This window comes from Xenopus tropicalis, chromosome 8 (assembly GCF_000004195.4).
Source record: "Xenopus tropicalis strain Nigerian chromosome 8, UCB_Xtro_10.0, whole genome shotgun sequence".
In the NCBI taxonomy this organism is placed as follows: domain Eukaryota; kingdom Metazoa; phylum Chordata; class Amphibia; order Anura; family Pipidae; genus Xenopus; species Xenopus tropicalis.
The window spans coordinates 80,883,104-80,898,677 of NC_030684.2; the positions used below are offsets into that span (position 1 = coordinate 80,883,104).

Here is a 15,574-nt window from a genome sequence, read left to right on the forward strand (position 1 = left end):
CGGTGAGCATGTTTCTCACAAGCCACTGGTTGTGGAACACTGATCTACATCATCAACTGGGCCAAGTAAGTCCATTAAAGCAGCCCAGTATGCATGAGTAATCAGGACAATGACAAAAGGGGCATTTGCTTAGGAGTTTTTATGGCATCCCAGTTAGTCACCCTGGTTAGTCAACACAAAATCAAATGGTTCTCTGGCTGGAATTAAACCTAGGAACCCAGCATAAAGAGACTGGAGATTGAATTCTGAAAAGAAAATACTACACATGGATTATTTAACAGAAAAGCCCAATACAAACAGGTACAATCCTCTCCACCATAAACATTACAAATGTGTGTGTGCGTTAAGTAGTGTGAGGATATTTCTGCTAATGATTTACTTGTGACAGGGGCTGCAAGGGTTCAACAATGGGATCTTTGCCCTCAGCCCACAAGTTCCTAAAAAAGTTTTGAAGGTATGTTAATCATGCCCAAGAGGACAGTCTGCCAAATGCCTTAGGCCTACATCAAATGTCACTAATGGCAAAAACAAAATTACATCTATGAGCATATAATTACCCACCTTGCAGGAATGCTATAAAAAATGAGCAAATTGGACATTTGTCCAAGGTCTACCAGGGCAGGAGGGCCCACAATTAGCCCTTTCATCTGTAATAACTGTTCTGTTACAAGGTTTTACAATCATTTATTATAATTAAGAGTATTATTTGTTATAATATTGAGAACACTGTACTGTATTTCATGTTTTTGATAGTAAACAGCAAAACAGAGAACAAAAGAAACTACAGTAAAGTATAAAAATATGTATGACATACACTTTGTGATGGTCTGTGCGCTCCCTCAGAGATCACCTGACAGAAAATAATTCAGGTTGTAACTGTGACAGAAGGAAGCATGGGAGTAAAAGGCAGAACTTTTTCCATTAATTGGCTGATGTGTCCTAACATATGTGTCTTTGGTTTGTTTGCGTGCACCATGAATCATAGGATCCCAGAGCACAGCCCTTAGTACTTAAATGGCAATTTTCTATTTAGGAGTACCCAATGGCACATACTACTAAGTATATTTTTATGAGTCTGGTTTATTTAGATGAAGTAGGGATTTACGGGTGAGTTTTATACAACATGCAACAGACCTACATTGTTCTGGGTTATAGTTTTCCTTCAAAGTTTTTGGGAAGTACATTATGGAGTACATTGCTCCATAAAAAGTATTTTCATCTTACTTGCTTGTTTAGAATATTCCTGTCTACATCAGTGATCCCAAACCAGTGGCTCAGGAGCAACATGTTGCTCTCCAACCCCTTGGATGTTGCCTCAAAGCAGGTACTTATTTTTGAATTCCTGGCTTGGAGCACATTTTTGTTGAATAAAAAAAGGTGCCCTAGCAAACAGAGCCTCCTGTAGGCTATAAGGCCACATAGGGCTACTTCATACACATATCCTTTGCACCCAAACTGCACAGTAATACCATAACATTACAAGCTCTCGTATAAGGCAGGTGCATCCATTTGTCTTCCCCCATGACCTAAAACTATATGGTATGGTCTCAATCAAGGTTGAGGGTGGCTTTTTGTCCTGTTATGACTCAGTCTGTTATAGTGAAGCCAGAGTATATTTAGGGTTTTTTGATGGCGTTGAAGTTGGTTTCTCATTCAGCCAGTTCAATTCATGCCTCGAAGTTGGTTTCTTATTCAGTCAGTGAATAAGTAACTGGTATTTTAAAAAAAATAAATAAATGACCTTGGGCCAGAGATTTAAAATTTCACATTGATTGACAGATTTGCCCAACACAAACTATAGTTTGTTCCAGTCTGGCCCCAAATGGTTCTGGGCAGAGAAACTGTCACCAAAAGGGTAATAGTTTCTTATTCGGTCCAATGAATAAGCAACTGATTTAAAGGGTTAAAGGGCTTTGGGCCACTGATTTCAACCCATATATTTGCAGGCAGGGGTGCCCCACATTGTATGCATGCCATTTGGGCCTGGCCTGAAAAAGTGCCATCACAGTGGGCATCCTTGCAATTCTTCCTATTTGAATAAGTTACAGGGGTTTAATGACCTTGTGCCACAAATTGCAACTGATATATTAGCAGGCATGGGTGCCCCACATTGTATGCAGTGTTCTGGCCTGGCCCAAAAAGCTTCTGGGCAGGAAATGTGGCATCAAAGTGAACATCATTGCATATGGTTTGGGGCACCCATGCCTGCAAATATATGGGTTGTAATCAGTGGCCCAAGGTCATTTAACCCCTTCAGCATCAGTTACTTATTCAAATATGCATAATTACAAAGATGCCCACTTTGATGCCACATTTCCTGGACAGAACCTTTTTGGGTCAGGCCAGAACATGCTGCATACAATGCGGGCAGGGCCGGAACTAGGGGAAAGCAGAAGAGGCACCTGCCTAGGGTGCAATTATTAGGGGGCACCAGGCAGGAATCTCTCCTGCCTACCCCTAGCCTGCGCTCCCTTCTCTTGCCCCTGTCGGTTGTCATTACGCGGTGGGGGCAATGACTGAATGCGGGGCACCCATGCTTGCAAATATATGGGTTGAAATTTGTGGCCCAAAGTAATTTAACCCTTTACATTATTGAGCTACTTATTCATCGGACCGAATAAAAAACTATTACCCCTTTGGTGCTAATGTTTCAGCCCAGAACCATTTTGAACCAGGCTGGAACAAGCTGTAGTTAATAACTGAAGCCCACCGCACTATGCACTAGTAGTAATAGTCGACCCCTGACCTCCTGTGCCCCCCCACTCTATGCACTAATAATTATAGTAGACCCCAGACCAGTGCCCCCCACCGTGCTAATACATATAGCAGACCCCAGACACTTTATAAGCCCCCCACTCTATGCATTAGTAGTAATAGTCAACCCCTGACCTCCACACTCTATGCACTAATAATTATAGTAGTTAGACCCCAGAACAGTGGGCCCCCCCGCTCTATTCACTAATAATTAAAGTAGACCCTAGTCCTGCGGCCCCCTGCTCTGCTGCACAAACTGCTTTTACTACAGAGGGTTCCTTATTCTTTATAATACATAAATTGATATCTGTATAAATGAATGTCATGATCTACATTTGTTGCTTACTGATGTTTGATGTGTTCCACTGTACTTAATGAAACTTGAGTATTATAAGGAACAAATTGCTCTCTTTTGTAATAAAACTGATAGAAACAGACCCCAAGACCAGTGACCAAACCCTCTATAAGCCCCACTCTATGCACTTTCTAAAAATAACTAGCACTGAAGCCCCCTGCTCTTTGCACTCTATAAAAATAACTGATGCACTAACAATTATAGTAGTTAGACAACGACCAGTGTCCCTTCCCGCTCCATGCGCAAATACAAATAGCAGACTCCAGACTGCTCTATGCACTAGTAGTAATAGTCGACCCCTGACCTCCTGTGCCCCCCCCCCCCTACTCTACGCAGAAATAGTAACAAGAGACCCCTGGCCTCCCCACTCCATGCACTAATACTAATAGTTGACCCTAGACCTGTGGTTGGCTCCTAATTGGTGCTTTACAGATACTGTAATAATATTTCTGTAAATATGTTTACCTATGTTTATGAAACCGGTGTTGTGGTGTCACAGCGTCATAAAAGAAAAACAAAGACAAGTGATGTTTGTGTGGTGTTTTATTTATTTAAAAAAAAACAACCAGCAATGAAAAATCATCCTTTATCCTTTATCTAATTACCATTTTAAATATTAGAGTAGCTATAGAATTAATTTGAACTTACCTGTTTTTGCTGCTAATTTCATTTGTGGGGCCTTGCAGGTTCCAAAAGGTCAGCAAAAATTCAAGATAGGTTTTTTTTTTTTTTAGACATTTTCTCATACATTTTCTGCTATGGCAGATGCAACCATCTTGTTGACATTTGATAGCTGCATGCAATTCCTGGATCTACACCATGTAGTTGTCCCAACACACAGGTTAGTCTGATCTAATTCAGATGTACAAAAAGGAGGAATCTGTTTCAAAGTATCTGCTATTCACTAAACTACGAAGTGCACACAAAGTGGGTCTTGACAAAACTGATGGGGTGTGAGTGAATGTGCTAACTCTGCTAGAGTAGGGGTTGGTGGGAATGAAGTATAATATCTGTAGCAGCTGTGGCATACAACAGCATTAATAATGGGCAAAAATATCTACTTTATGAACCGTATATCAAGATGGAATGCCAGAATTATGCAAAACTAGTGTCGGTAATAGTGAGCATTACAATATGTTAAGCTTTCTGTAAAACAAATTAGAACAAGTGGCCTGAATCAGTGCTGAAAATAATTTTTAACAATAAGCATATATATATATAGATTTAGATAAGTATATACTGACCATGTTTGTTCTTTGTGATTCTGGGTGATTCTCAATCAACATAATTAGCTTATTTGATGCCACAATCTAAAAAAAATGAATGAGTATATAAAGATAATAATAACAGAAAAATTGCACAATATTCACTGACAATATCATAGGTAGAGGGTGACTTTTTTGTTTGGGGAGGCTAAAGATGGACTGTACATAGACTGACCTTAAAGGAGAAGGAAAGGCTAAGTCACTTGGGGGTGCCAAAATGTTAGGCACCCCCAAGTGACTTAGATCGCTTACCTTTTACCCCGGGCTGGTGCCCCTGTACGAAGAGAACAGCACCAGCCCGGGGTAGCAGCGAGCGCTTCCTCCTACCATTTCGCTTGCGCGCGCATGCGCAGTAGAGTGAAAAGCACCCCCAAGTGACTTAGATCGCTCACCTCATACCCCGGGCTGGTGCCCCTGTAGGGAGAGAACAGCACCAGCCAAGGGTTGCAGCAAGCGCTTCCTCCTTCCTGTAGCGTCGCGCACATGCGCAGTAGAGTGAAAAGCCGAACTTAAAAAACAAAGTCGGCTTTTTACTCTACTGCGCATGCGCCGGCCGGCGAATTTCGCCGGGAGAGGAGAGAGGAAGGAGGAAGCGCTTCCTACAGGTACCCAGGGCTGGTGCTTTTTTCTTCTAACAGGGGCACCAGCCCAGGGTACAAGGTAAGCGATCTAAGTCACTTGGGGGTGCTTAACATTTTGGCACCCCCAAGTGACTTAGCCTTTCCTTCTCCTTTAAGCTAATGTGAGACTTCGCTGCTAATGTGAGTGGATTCGCTGCTGGTGTAAAAAATTAACCTCCCAACTACCTCTTGCCGTTCCCACTGACTTCCAAGGATTCTGTACAAAAGTGAGGGTGGGGGTGCTTTTTTTTACCCTAAAATGCTTAGGATGTTTTTTAAAGTATTCATACGTGCACTTATGTGAGGGGTTCTCCATACTTTTGTGTTTGTGATCAGTTAGCTTAAAGGAGTAGTTCAACCTTTAAATTCACTTTTAATATAATGTAGACTGATATTCTGAGACAGTTTTCAATTGTTCCTCTTTTATTTTTAATTTTAAGAATAGTTAAGGGGGCTGCATGGAAAAATAAGTAATAAAAAATAATAATAAAATTGTAGCCTCGCTGAGCAATAAGTTTTGGCCCTCATTTGAAATCTGGAAAGAGGCAGAAGAGAAAGGCAAATTATTCAAGAACTATAAAACAAATTTAATAGGAAGACCTATTGCAAAGTTGCTAGAAATAGGTCATGTAATAACATACTAAAAGTTAACTTAAAAGTGAACCACCCCTTTAGATGTGTTTACGTTAGTTTTATAGCAAGAAAGGCAGTGGATACTGACACCCCAGGCACATTATATGCAGTGAGACGCAGTCTGTATTTACAAAACCAGCACATTATATGCAGTGAGATGCAGTGGGTACAGATGGCAGATATTCAGGCCCTGGCACTGATACACAACATTGGCTCCACTGTAACTAACTAGAAATGAACAAAACAATGGCAAAAATAAAAAAAATAGTAAGTGCAAAAAACAACAACAACAGATATATAAAAGCACAATGAGCTTTTTCAGGGGGAAAGAGTTAACTTACCCTCCATCTGTTAGGATAGGTGATAATTATAAATTATTATAGATGTCAGGTCAGGCAAAAAACAATTTAATGTCAGCTATTTATTCAGCCTTTAGAACTGTATAGTATCTGTGGGAGTGGAATGAAATTTGCAGCAAAAGTTGAGAGTTGGTTCTCGGGTAAAGTTTACAGCCTGCAGATTCTTCTTTTCAGTCTTCATTTCTGCACTGCCTTCAGTTTGTAATATCTCCCGAGCCCTGTCTGCATCTGTGCCTTGATTGGTCAATTTTACTGTCTGTCAGGAAAGCTGTGCTCTGATTGGAGAATCCACAAGAAGAAAGATCCAATCAGAGCACAGCAGAACGGGCTTGCAGGAACAGAAGATTTCCAGGACAGCGCAGATTGAAAATCTGCCTATGGTATATATCCCAAATAATGATTTTTAGAGCCTTTCCCTCAGTCAGGCTTCCCCACCACAATGCCCTTCTCAGTAAGGCAGGATTCCCAATACTGTTCCCCTCCACAATGCCTTTCTTCTCAACCAGCCTTCCCCCCACCTTGCCAAACTTCAGGCTTCCCTTTTTTTATCATTTCTATCAGTTTCCTGATCCCCCAGCATGCCTCCCACAAAGCTCATTCCCACACCTGTCCCCCAGCATTTCCCTTCAGCAGCCATCCCCCAGCGTACCTCCCACAAAACCCATTCCCATATCTGTCCCCCCGCATTTTCCCTTCAGCAGCCACCTCCCCAGCTTGCCTCCCACAAAGCCCATTCCCACACCTGTACCCCAGCATTTCCTTTCAGCAGCCACCCCCCCAGCATGCCTCCGACAAAGCCCATTCCCACACCTGTACCCCAACATTTCCCTTCAGCAGCCATCCCCTTAGTGTGCCTCTCATAAAGCCCATTCCCATACCTCTCACGCAGCATTTCCCTTCACTAGCCATCCCCCACAGCAGACCTCCCACAAAGCCCATTCCCATATCTGTCCCCCAGCATTTTCCTTCAGCAGAAACCCCCAAGCGTGCCTCCCACAAAGCCCATTCCCATACCTGTCCCTTAGTATTTCCCTTCAGCAGCCACCCCCCCAGCATGCCTCCCACAAAGCCCATTCCCACAACTGTCCCCCAGTATTTCCTTCAGCAGCCATCCCCCCAGCATGCCTCCCACAAAGTCCCTGCCCATCACAACCCATACCTCTCACCCAGTGTTCCCCTTCAACAAACACCCACAGCCCAAGTGTGTCTTCCACAAAGTCCCTGTCCCTTTGCATACTTCTAACCCAGCGTTCTTCACTTCACCACTCATTTCCTCAGCGTCTCCCCCACCACCAGTCGAGCATAACTCTACCCCCCCCCCAGCCGTTCCAGTAGCATGTCTCTAACCCTCCCCTCCCAGCCGTTCCAGCAGCATGTCTCTAACCCTCCCCTCCCAGCCGTTCCAGCAGCATGTCTCTAACCCTCCCCTCCCAGCCGTTCCAGCAGCATGTCTCTAACCCTCCCCTCCCAGCCGTTCCAGCAGCATGTCTCTAACCCTCCCCTCCCAGCCGTTCCAGCAGCATGTCTCTAACCCTCCCCTCCCAGCCGTTCCAGCAGCATGTCTCTAACCCTCCCCTCCCAGCCGTTCCAGCAGCATGTCTCTAACCCTCCCAGCCTTCCAACAGAACATGCGACCAGAAGAGAAGGAGAGGGTGAACTTACCCGCTGCAACATATTCTCCTCTTCACTGCGATAACTAAACTTCCGGGTTACAGCCGGATATCCTGTGAGGAGGAGAGACGTCGGGGGCGCGCACGTACTGAGGGGTTAGTCGCTTATCGCCTTTCTTCAAAAATGCGTCCATTGCATGGAGAGGAGTTTTATTGAGGATTTTTTTGGCTAAATGGAAGGTAAAGAAGTATAATGCAGCTGGACATGGGTGTTATTTAGAGAGTGTAGTTTTAATTGTTTTAATAAAAAAATGTTACTGTGTTTTGTGTACATTGTGAAGTAGTGCCATTGGTGGAAGCATATAGAGGGCTGCTGTTTTTGTTTGTTTATTATTCTGTCTCTCAGACTTTCAGGGGTCAGTATTTAAACACTAGTGTTTTTTTAAAAATACCTTTGTTTCTGAACTTGCCCTGTGACTTATTTTGAGTAGAATAGGCATTGCTGAAACAAATGGCTAAGTTACTTTAGTCAGACTATAAGTGTTTTTTTGGCTTTTAGACCTTTGAAGTCCACCAATTTGTGTGGCACCCCCAGCCTTTAAAGGGGAACTCTACCCAAACACAACTTAAACTTTTTGAAAAGTAAACATAATTACAAGCAGCTTTGCAATATACATCAATTAAAAAATATGCAGCCTTTTGTATGATTTTTAATGTAATTGTATGGTTTCGAACAGTTACTTAAGTCTAGCCCCCTGTTGTTCTGTGGATTTGGCTGACTACTTTGAGACTCAAGAAAAAACATTAGTCGACTGCCCTCAGCCTGCATTCTCCAAATCCACAATATCCTGCACACATGATGTCAATAAGAAAAGGAACGTCACAGTGTGATGCATTGTGGGTTATGTAGTTGCTGCATGCTGCCTGAAAGCGATGGAGGAGTGGTTACAATTTGTAATATTAATGTTTTAGTCCCTCCTCCCCCTGCCAGGATTTCAAATGATGCAGAATGAGAAGTATTGTTTTGCAGCTTGATTTGAGTATATAAAAATGGTATTTATTCATACTTTGCAAAGCAGATTACAGTGGTAGGTATAATGGGGGTTTCTGTGTTGTGTGGGGCTCTTTTGCAAATTTTGTTTTGGAAGTTTTTTTTAACAAATTTATAGTTGTATAAAATCATTGCAGTCTTTTAATCCTAAAGTATCAATATTAGTGATAGATGCTTTTCTTTGCCTTTTTGTAACATGTCATATAAGTGGTGTAAGCTCATAACTGAAAAAAGTGGATGCGATATAAATGAATTTACCTAAGCCTAAAATGATTAGGGAGTGCTATGTCTGCAGTTGAATGTGTTAAATGCATTCTACATTCTCAGTGGAGCTGCTGCTGGAGAGGCATGTGAGAAATCACAGGCTTTGGTTGTGATGGTGATGGGGGATGGATTCTGGATGCTTTCCAGGTTTCATTCCTGAGATTTCATTGAGAGGACTCTGCTCATGTTAAAACATTGGTTTGAATGCTCTTTGCTTTTATCTTCTGTCCACTGTTAATAGTTACATTAGCGCTGGTATATTATCCCATTTTAAATCTCTACTGTGTAAGCTGATTTGCCAGTGGCTTAGGTGACCTACAGTATACACCTCCCTAACCACTTAACTATGGTATATAAGAAACATTTAGCCATTTTGTTATACAGTTATAGGAAATCTCTGAATTACAGGAAGGCCATCTCCCATAGACTATTTTAAGCCAATCACTCGCATTTTATTTAATCTTAAAATGATTTTTAGTAGGCTTTAAGTATGGAGATCCCAGTTATGGAAAGATCCCTTATCTGGAAAGTATTCCTGAGCATTCGGAATAACTGGTCCTGTACCCCATATGTTGAGAGCAAAAACATCTCGACTGGTACAAGACCTAAGAAAAAGATTTGTGCTTTGCAAATACAATGCATAGACCTATAGAAAGTTTTCTATTTTGCCAGAGTGGTGGGGGACTGACAGTAAAGTGGGAACTAAGCCGGGCTTCTTAGAAAAACTGTATATGCAGTGCATCTGACTAAAACAGGTTGGGGAAAGCTGGGGTCTTATGAAGGTTCCCCATTGTAATTGTACTTAAGAATTCTGTAATGCCCTATACGCATTGGCCATTGGCCAGATAAGAAGCCTAATTAATCAAAGTGTCAAGCACTGACTGCCAGAAGAGGAAGAGAGTGGTGAAGCTCCCAGTTAATTAAACCTGTTGTGATCTGTCTCTCTGAAACAGCAGAATGCAATTTTCCAGAGACAAATTGCAGGCACCATAGCTGAGAACTTGGATTTTATACAAAATTACATTGCAGACTTTAAAAGCATGTATATGTAATACGTTATGTTTTTATTATTCAGGTTTTGCTTTTGTTGTCAGATTTGACTATTTATTGAGATACACTGAGCCTTTCCAAAGCCAATGCAAACCATAACTGTCTGCTACAATTTATCAAAGTGTGAGGGGCCTCTTGGAGATGGCCCCACTGTCTCTTTTTACATTCCTTGCATAACTTCTCCATCTTCCCCTCTCAGTGACCCCCTTACCCAGGGCTTGAAGAGTACCTGCTTCGTTTTGTTTATATTACTAAATGGAGTCATGTAATATGTAAAACAGATCTGTTCTCAGATTCCTGATTTCCTGTTTTTTTTTTTGTTTTTTTTTTCTTGTAAGTAAGCCACAAGCATTGTAAAAGCCCATGAGGCTGGCTATACAGAATAGGATTATTGGATTTAGTTTCTATGAAACAAACCTTTAAATCCACCCCATTTTTCCATTTCCTAATTTATGTGTTCATTTTATAATCAGAATAGATTAGTCATGGCATCACAGTATTAATACCTTTACTTATATTTATATTTGCTGTATTCTATACATTGACTTCAGCTAGAGACCACCTCTAGATATGTTAGGGCTACATTGTGCAGTGATGCTTAGCAGGAAGCCTGGGGGGCGACAGTGTGGCCTCCATGCATTCTAACACAATATGCAGCTAGTCTTCAGTTTGTATTATTTGTCTGTTTTGAAATATTTAAATTATTATTTGCACAACTCTCTTTGGAATTGCTATTACTTGGTATTTTTTTGCAACTAGACAACTATTTGAAAGGTAAGGTTAAAGGTCAATTGGAGAGGCTTAATTAAGGGTGATCAATTAAAAATAAAAAAAAACAAAAAAATTTAACTACTACCATTGAACCAATGGTGTGGTTTGTGGTTGCCCTAGTAAATATGATGCATTGGCAAATTTGTTGATAAAATGCAGAGGTTTAGGGAGCTGCAGCTTCTCTTTGCTTCTCTCTTGGCCCAAACAAGCAGAAAACTAGAAAGGTGGTAATACCTGACCAGCCTTTCCTGACCAAACTTTCTAGTTGTTTATAAAAATTGTGCTATGAATGTCCAGCTGGCTTCAGGCTTTTTCTAGACTTCAAGTGCGTCATTAGACTACAGTTGTATGTGATTATACTATACCTACACCTGTTTTTCCCAAGCATGTGGTAGGTACAGTGGTTAGCTTTGAATCAATTCAAATACATTTAACATTCAAATCCATGTTTTTATTTTGTCAGTGAAAGTTCTTACTTATTGCTTTGTTTCTACTTATAAGGTCATAAGTAAATGATTGCCTATTTCTGCATCATGCATAGCTTTGGTAGCCTGAGTGCAGGAAACAATTTTTGCATAATACATGCTCTTTAAAGGAGAAGGAAAGGCAAAGTCACTTGGGGGTGCCAAAATGTTAGGCACCCCCAAGTGACTTAAATCGCCTACCTTTTACCCCGGGCTGGTGCCCCTGTTAGGAGAGAACAGCACCAGCCCGGGGTACCTGTCGAGCGCGCTTCCTCCTTCCTACTCGCGCTGCTGCTGAATGTCCCGGACAATCGCATGCGCAGTAGAGTGAAAAGCCAACTTCTCTGTTAAAGTTCGGCTTCTCTGTTAAAGTTCGGCTTTTTACACACTGCGCATGCGCGCGCGGCGAGACAGGAAGGAGGAAGCGCTGGCAGCTACCCTGGGTAAAAGGTAAGCGATAAAAGTAGGGCATGCCTAACATTTTGGCACCCCCAAGTGACTTAGCCTTTCCTTCTCCTTTAAGTATTCTTAGCCTTAATAGGAGACCTACTAGTAACTAGTAGTGTTATTTTATTGTTTTAAAACAATCCATTGCATCTTTTATCTGGTTACAATGTTGCTCCCATAAACACTACATATGATAATTTAGATTTTTGGCCTAGCTACTAGCCTCTACTGTTCCACGTTAGATATATAAAAGAAATACATGAAGAGATGCACATAGAGCATAAAACGCAGCAACCTACAGAAAACTGTCACATGGAGCTACTAGTAGCAGCTACCTGTAAAATAGTGCTGATCATTTACTGATAATTGTCTCTATGTGTGTTTTAACAGAGGCAATTCTCAGTATTGTCTGTGGCAGTGTATTTTCTGGAGTTTAGTAGCTGTGAAAAAGTCGCTGCTACTAGTAGCTCAGTGTGTTTTCACCCTTATTCCCTTTTCCATGCATCAGGGGAGGTAGGCAGTTTAAAGGAGAAGGAAAGCCTAAAATCTTAGGCACGGCTAAGTGACTAATTGCTTAACTTGTACCCCGGGCTGGTGCCCCTGTTAAGAGAGACAGCACTAGCCCGGGGTAGCAGCGAGTGCTTCCTTCTTCCGTGTTGGCGCGCTTGTGTATTAGAGTGAAAAGCTGAATTTAACAACAAAGTCGGCTTTTCACTCTAATGCGCATGCGCCGGCTAAAGGTACCCTGAGCTTGTGCAGTTTTCTCCTAACAGGGGCACCAGCCCGGGGTACAAGGTAAGTGATTTCAGTCACTTGGGGGAGCACCCCCAAGTGACTTAGCCTTTCCTTCTCCTTTAATCAGGAGGTCCCAGCCAAATGCAACAGACCATATTCTCAGAACCCAGCTTGCCAAAGAGTGGGTGTGGCAGGTGGGTAACTTGTTTGGGAATACCTGGTTGAATCTGGCTGTGGTCAATTTAATCAACTGGACATTTTTTAAAAATGGAACCTCCTTCTAACTTAGAAGGCATGGCCCATGGCAGCTGGGTAAGGTCCCTGACACACACAGGGTGCTGTTTTGTTTATTGTGAGAGATCTGCTGCTGATGAATACTGACAATACCTGCCCCATCACAAAAATGTGGAAGGAGTCATTTTTGAGTGGTTACCTGGGATTGTGGCATGTGATTTGTTTTACATGCAGCAATTGAATGGAAAGTGGAGAGGCAGGTATTGTGGGGCACTTCATTGCCTGCAGGAGAGGAAATCTCCTGCTGGGCAATGAATCACTCTGGGTTACATCGCCCTAATAGATTACTCTTTTCTGCCCCCAGAATAACCTACCTTTCTCCCTGCATACAGATTTATTTTGTTTCTTTATTACAGCCAGCTGAAATCTAAAACACAGGCTAAGTCGCTTGCCAAATTTTTTATTAATATACTTAGTAAGGTACTAAGGGGTATATTTATCACAATGTGTAAAAAGTGGAGTAAGACATTACCGGTGATGTTGCTCATAGCAGCCAATAGATGCTTTGCTACTGTTGAAATCTGATTACTGATTGGATGCCTTTGGCAACATTACTGGTAATGCTTCACTCCACTTTTTACACAGCATGATAAATCTACCCCTTAGTCTTAGTTACTATGTGAGGAAAATGGAAATTGATCAGGCTGGATGGTCAGACACACTCACCAAGGGCCACATAAAACAGCCAGGTGAGCCGGATTTTATGCTCTAAGATGTACACACACAAAAAATTTTGAGTCCAGCACATGCACATTTTTTATTTATTTTGACCTGAGCACATAGTTTTTAAAAAATGCACACACAAGTTTAAAATGTAAGCACAAAAGAATTTTTTTTGCACACATAGCCAAAAAGGAATTAGAGGCCTACTGCAGATGCCTAATTAACTATTAATTGGAGCACAAGCAGTGAGTGTGCCCAGTAGGCACCTCTTTGAGGTCTTTATAGTCTGAGAGAGGAGTACTCAGAAAGAAAAAGAAGGTGGAGCTTCACACTAAACAAGGAAGTCAGAAAGAGAACTGCAGTTCAAATGCTTGTAATCAAGAAACAAAATAATACTGCATGTTATTGTGGGAGGCTGTTTAGAGTAAAATTAAAGGCTTACGTATCCTTTAAATCTGCCCACTCATGGCCAACTTTAAGGAATATCCAGATTGTGGCTAATTGTAAGACTTAGGGGCTGATTTACTAAGACACGAATTTGAATCCGAATTGGAAAAATTCCGATTGGAAAACGAACATTTTGCGACTTTTTCGTATTTTTTGCGATTTTTTTGGCGCCTTTACGACTTTTCGGAAATTGTCGCGACTTTTTCGTTACCAATACGATTTTAGCGAAAAAACGCAAGTTTTTCGTAGCCATTATGATTCGATCGTATCTTGTCGCGACTTTTTCGTATTGAGTGCTTGTAAGCGGCGGGCGAAACTTTCAGACTTAGCATGATTTTGGTAGCCTCCCATAGGACTCAATGGCACCCTGCAGCTCCAACCTGGCTCAAGAAAAGTCACCATACTGAAGCTTGAATGAATCCGAACGCTACGAAAAAAATCGCAACATTTTGCGCAACTTTCGGAATGGCAACAAAAAAGGCGCGACTTTTCGCGCAAGTTTTAACGCTACGAAAAAATCGCCAGATTTTGCGCAACATTCGGAATGGCAACGAAAAAGTCGCGATAATTTTCCGAAAAATCGCCAAATACCGATCATTACGAAAAAAACGCAATCGGACGCATTCGGCCCGTTCGTGAGTAAGTAAATGGGCCCCTTAGACTTTATGAAACAGCTTGCCTGCCAGCACACTGCCATTTACAGCCTAAGATGAGCATGTAATTTTTGAGCATGAGTTAGTAATGTTCATTTACCAAAATGCAGTAAGCAGTAGCAACTCAGAGGTATTAAGCTTTTTTCATTCTAATGGACTTAAAATATGAAAAGCAAATGTTGAAGTTGTATTGTTGCTAAGTGTTTCTGCACTGATGGAAGTCTTTACCCATGAGTCATGTATTGTTAGTCTGTTTACACAAAACAGGGCTTGGAATAGTTCATGTGAGATCTGGGGTTTCTGCACTAAAGCTAAGAGTTATTACCGAACAGAAGTCCTTATAGAAACATTTAGTAACAGAAATAGCAACTGTGAAAGGCTGCCTTACTTTTTTAATGCTTTAGTTGCAAGGTGTTATCCTGAAATTATTTCTAATATATTTGTATTCAGATTTTGTTTGTGTGATGGAATAAAAGCCCAACTACAAAATATTTAAGTTGTGCAGAGAATTTTCAATGACGTTCCTTTGTTTGTATAGCTTTAGTTAGCAGGAGTAGTACAGGTCTGATTTCTTTCTTGCTCTTCATGCTTGGTTGGAGGTCTGTGGTTGCTAAAATATCTCTGCGGGTTTTCTATATTTTTGCCTGTCCTGCAATTGTTCATTGAGCTTGGGAAAAGTCTACTCTGTTTTTTCCTGTTTATGAGCTTTTATGAAGCATAAGTGTTAATCTACCACAGGATATCTGCTATATGGCATTGAATTAATCTGGTAGGGGGTGCTCTCAGATGGTAGGCCAGAATCAGAAATCCAGCATATGAGCTAATCGCTGCGGTAAGAAAGGTCAGTAATATAGCAGTTGCTACAGTGTTTGTAGACAAAGTATGAATGTAAGACTTGTGCATCTAAAGAATTTAGAAGCAGCTGTTGTGGTGCTACTTATTATTGCTTGCTCGGCAGATGCATCAGTGATGAACAGTAGTTAAAATTTAGGATTTACGGTGAAGATGCTATTATTTGATGCTTCCAGTCATTCCAATAACCATTTTCTAGTAAACATCATACAACTTGAAAGAATGTGATTCAGTATTTTTTTTTAACCCCTCAGTAATTTATTCTCCATCTGTGGGTAAAAAATATT

At 41.4% G+C, this 15,574-nt stretch overlaps 1 protein-coding gene and 1 long non-coding RNA gene across 4 annotated transcripts in view; one reads left to right on the top strand and one right to left on the bottom strand.

Moving 5' to 3' along the window:
* Positions 1-3,637: 3,637 nt before the first annotated feature.
* On the bottom strand, positions 3,638-4,568 carry LOC116406718. The gene is made up of 2 exons (XR_004219770.1): positions 4,354-4,568; positions 3,638-3,961 (listed from the first exon to the last, which is right to left on the bottom strand). It is a non-coding gene; the product is annotated as an uncharacterized LOC116406718 (long non-coding RNA).
* A 2,786-nt stretch (positions 4,569-7,354) lies between these two features.
* The window catches only part of pak4 (p21 protein (Cdc42/Rac)-activated kinase 4), a 34,122-nt gene continuing 25,902 nt past the window's right edge, over positions 7,355-15,574 (top strand). Inside the window, exon 1 of one of the 3 annotated variants that reach the window (XM_018096079.2) lies at positions 7,355-7,836. In XM_018096079.2, coding sequence (XP_017951568.1) covers positions 7,830-7,836 — 7 coding nt within the window. In that variant the 5' untranslated portion in view covers positions 7,355-7,829. 3 annotated transcript variants of the gene reach the window in all.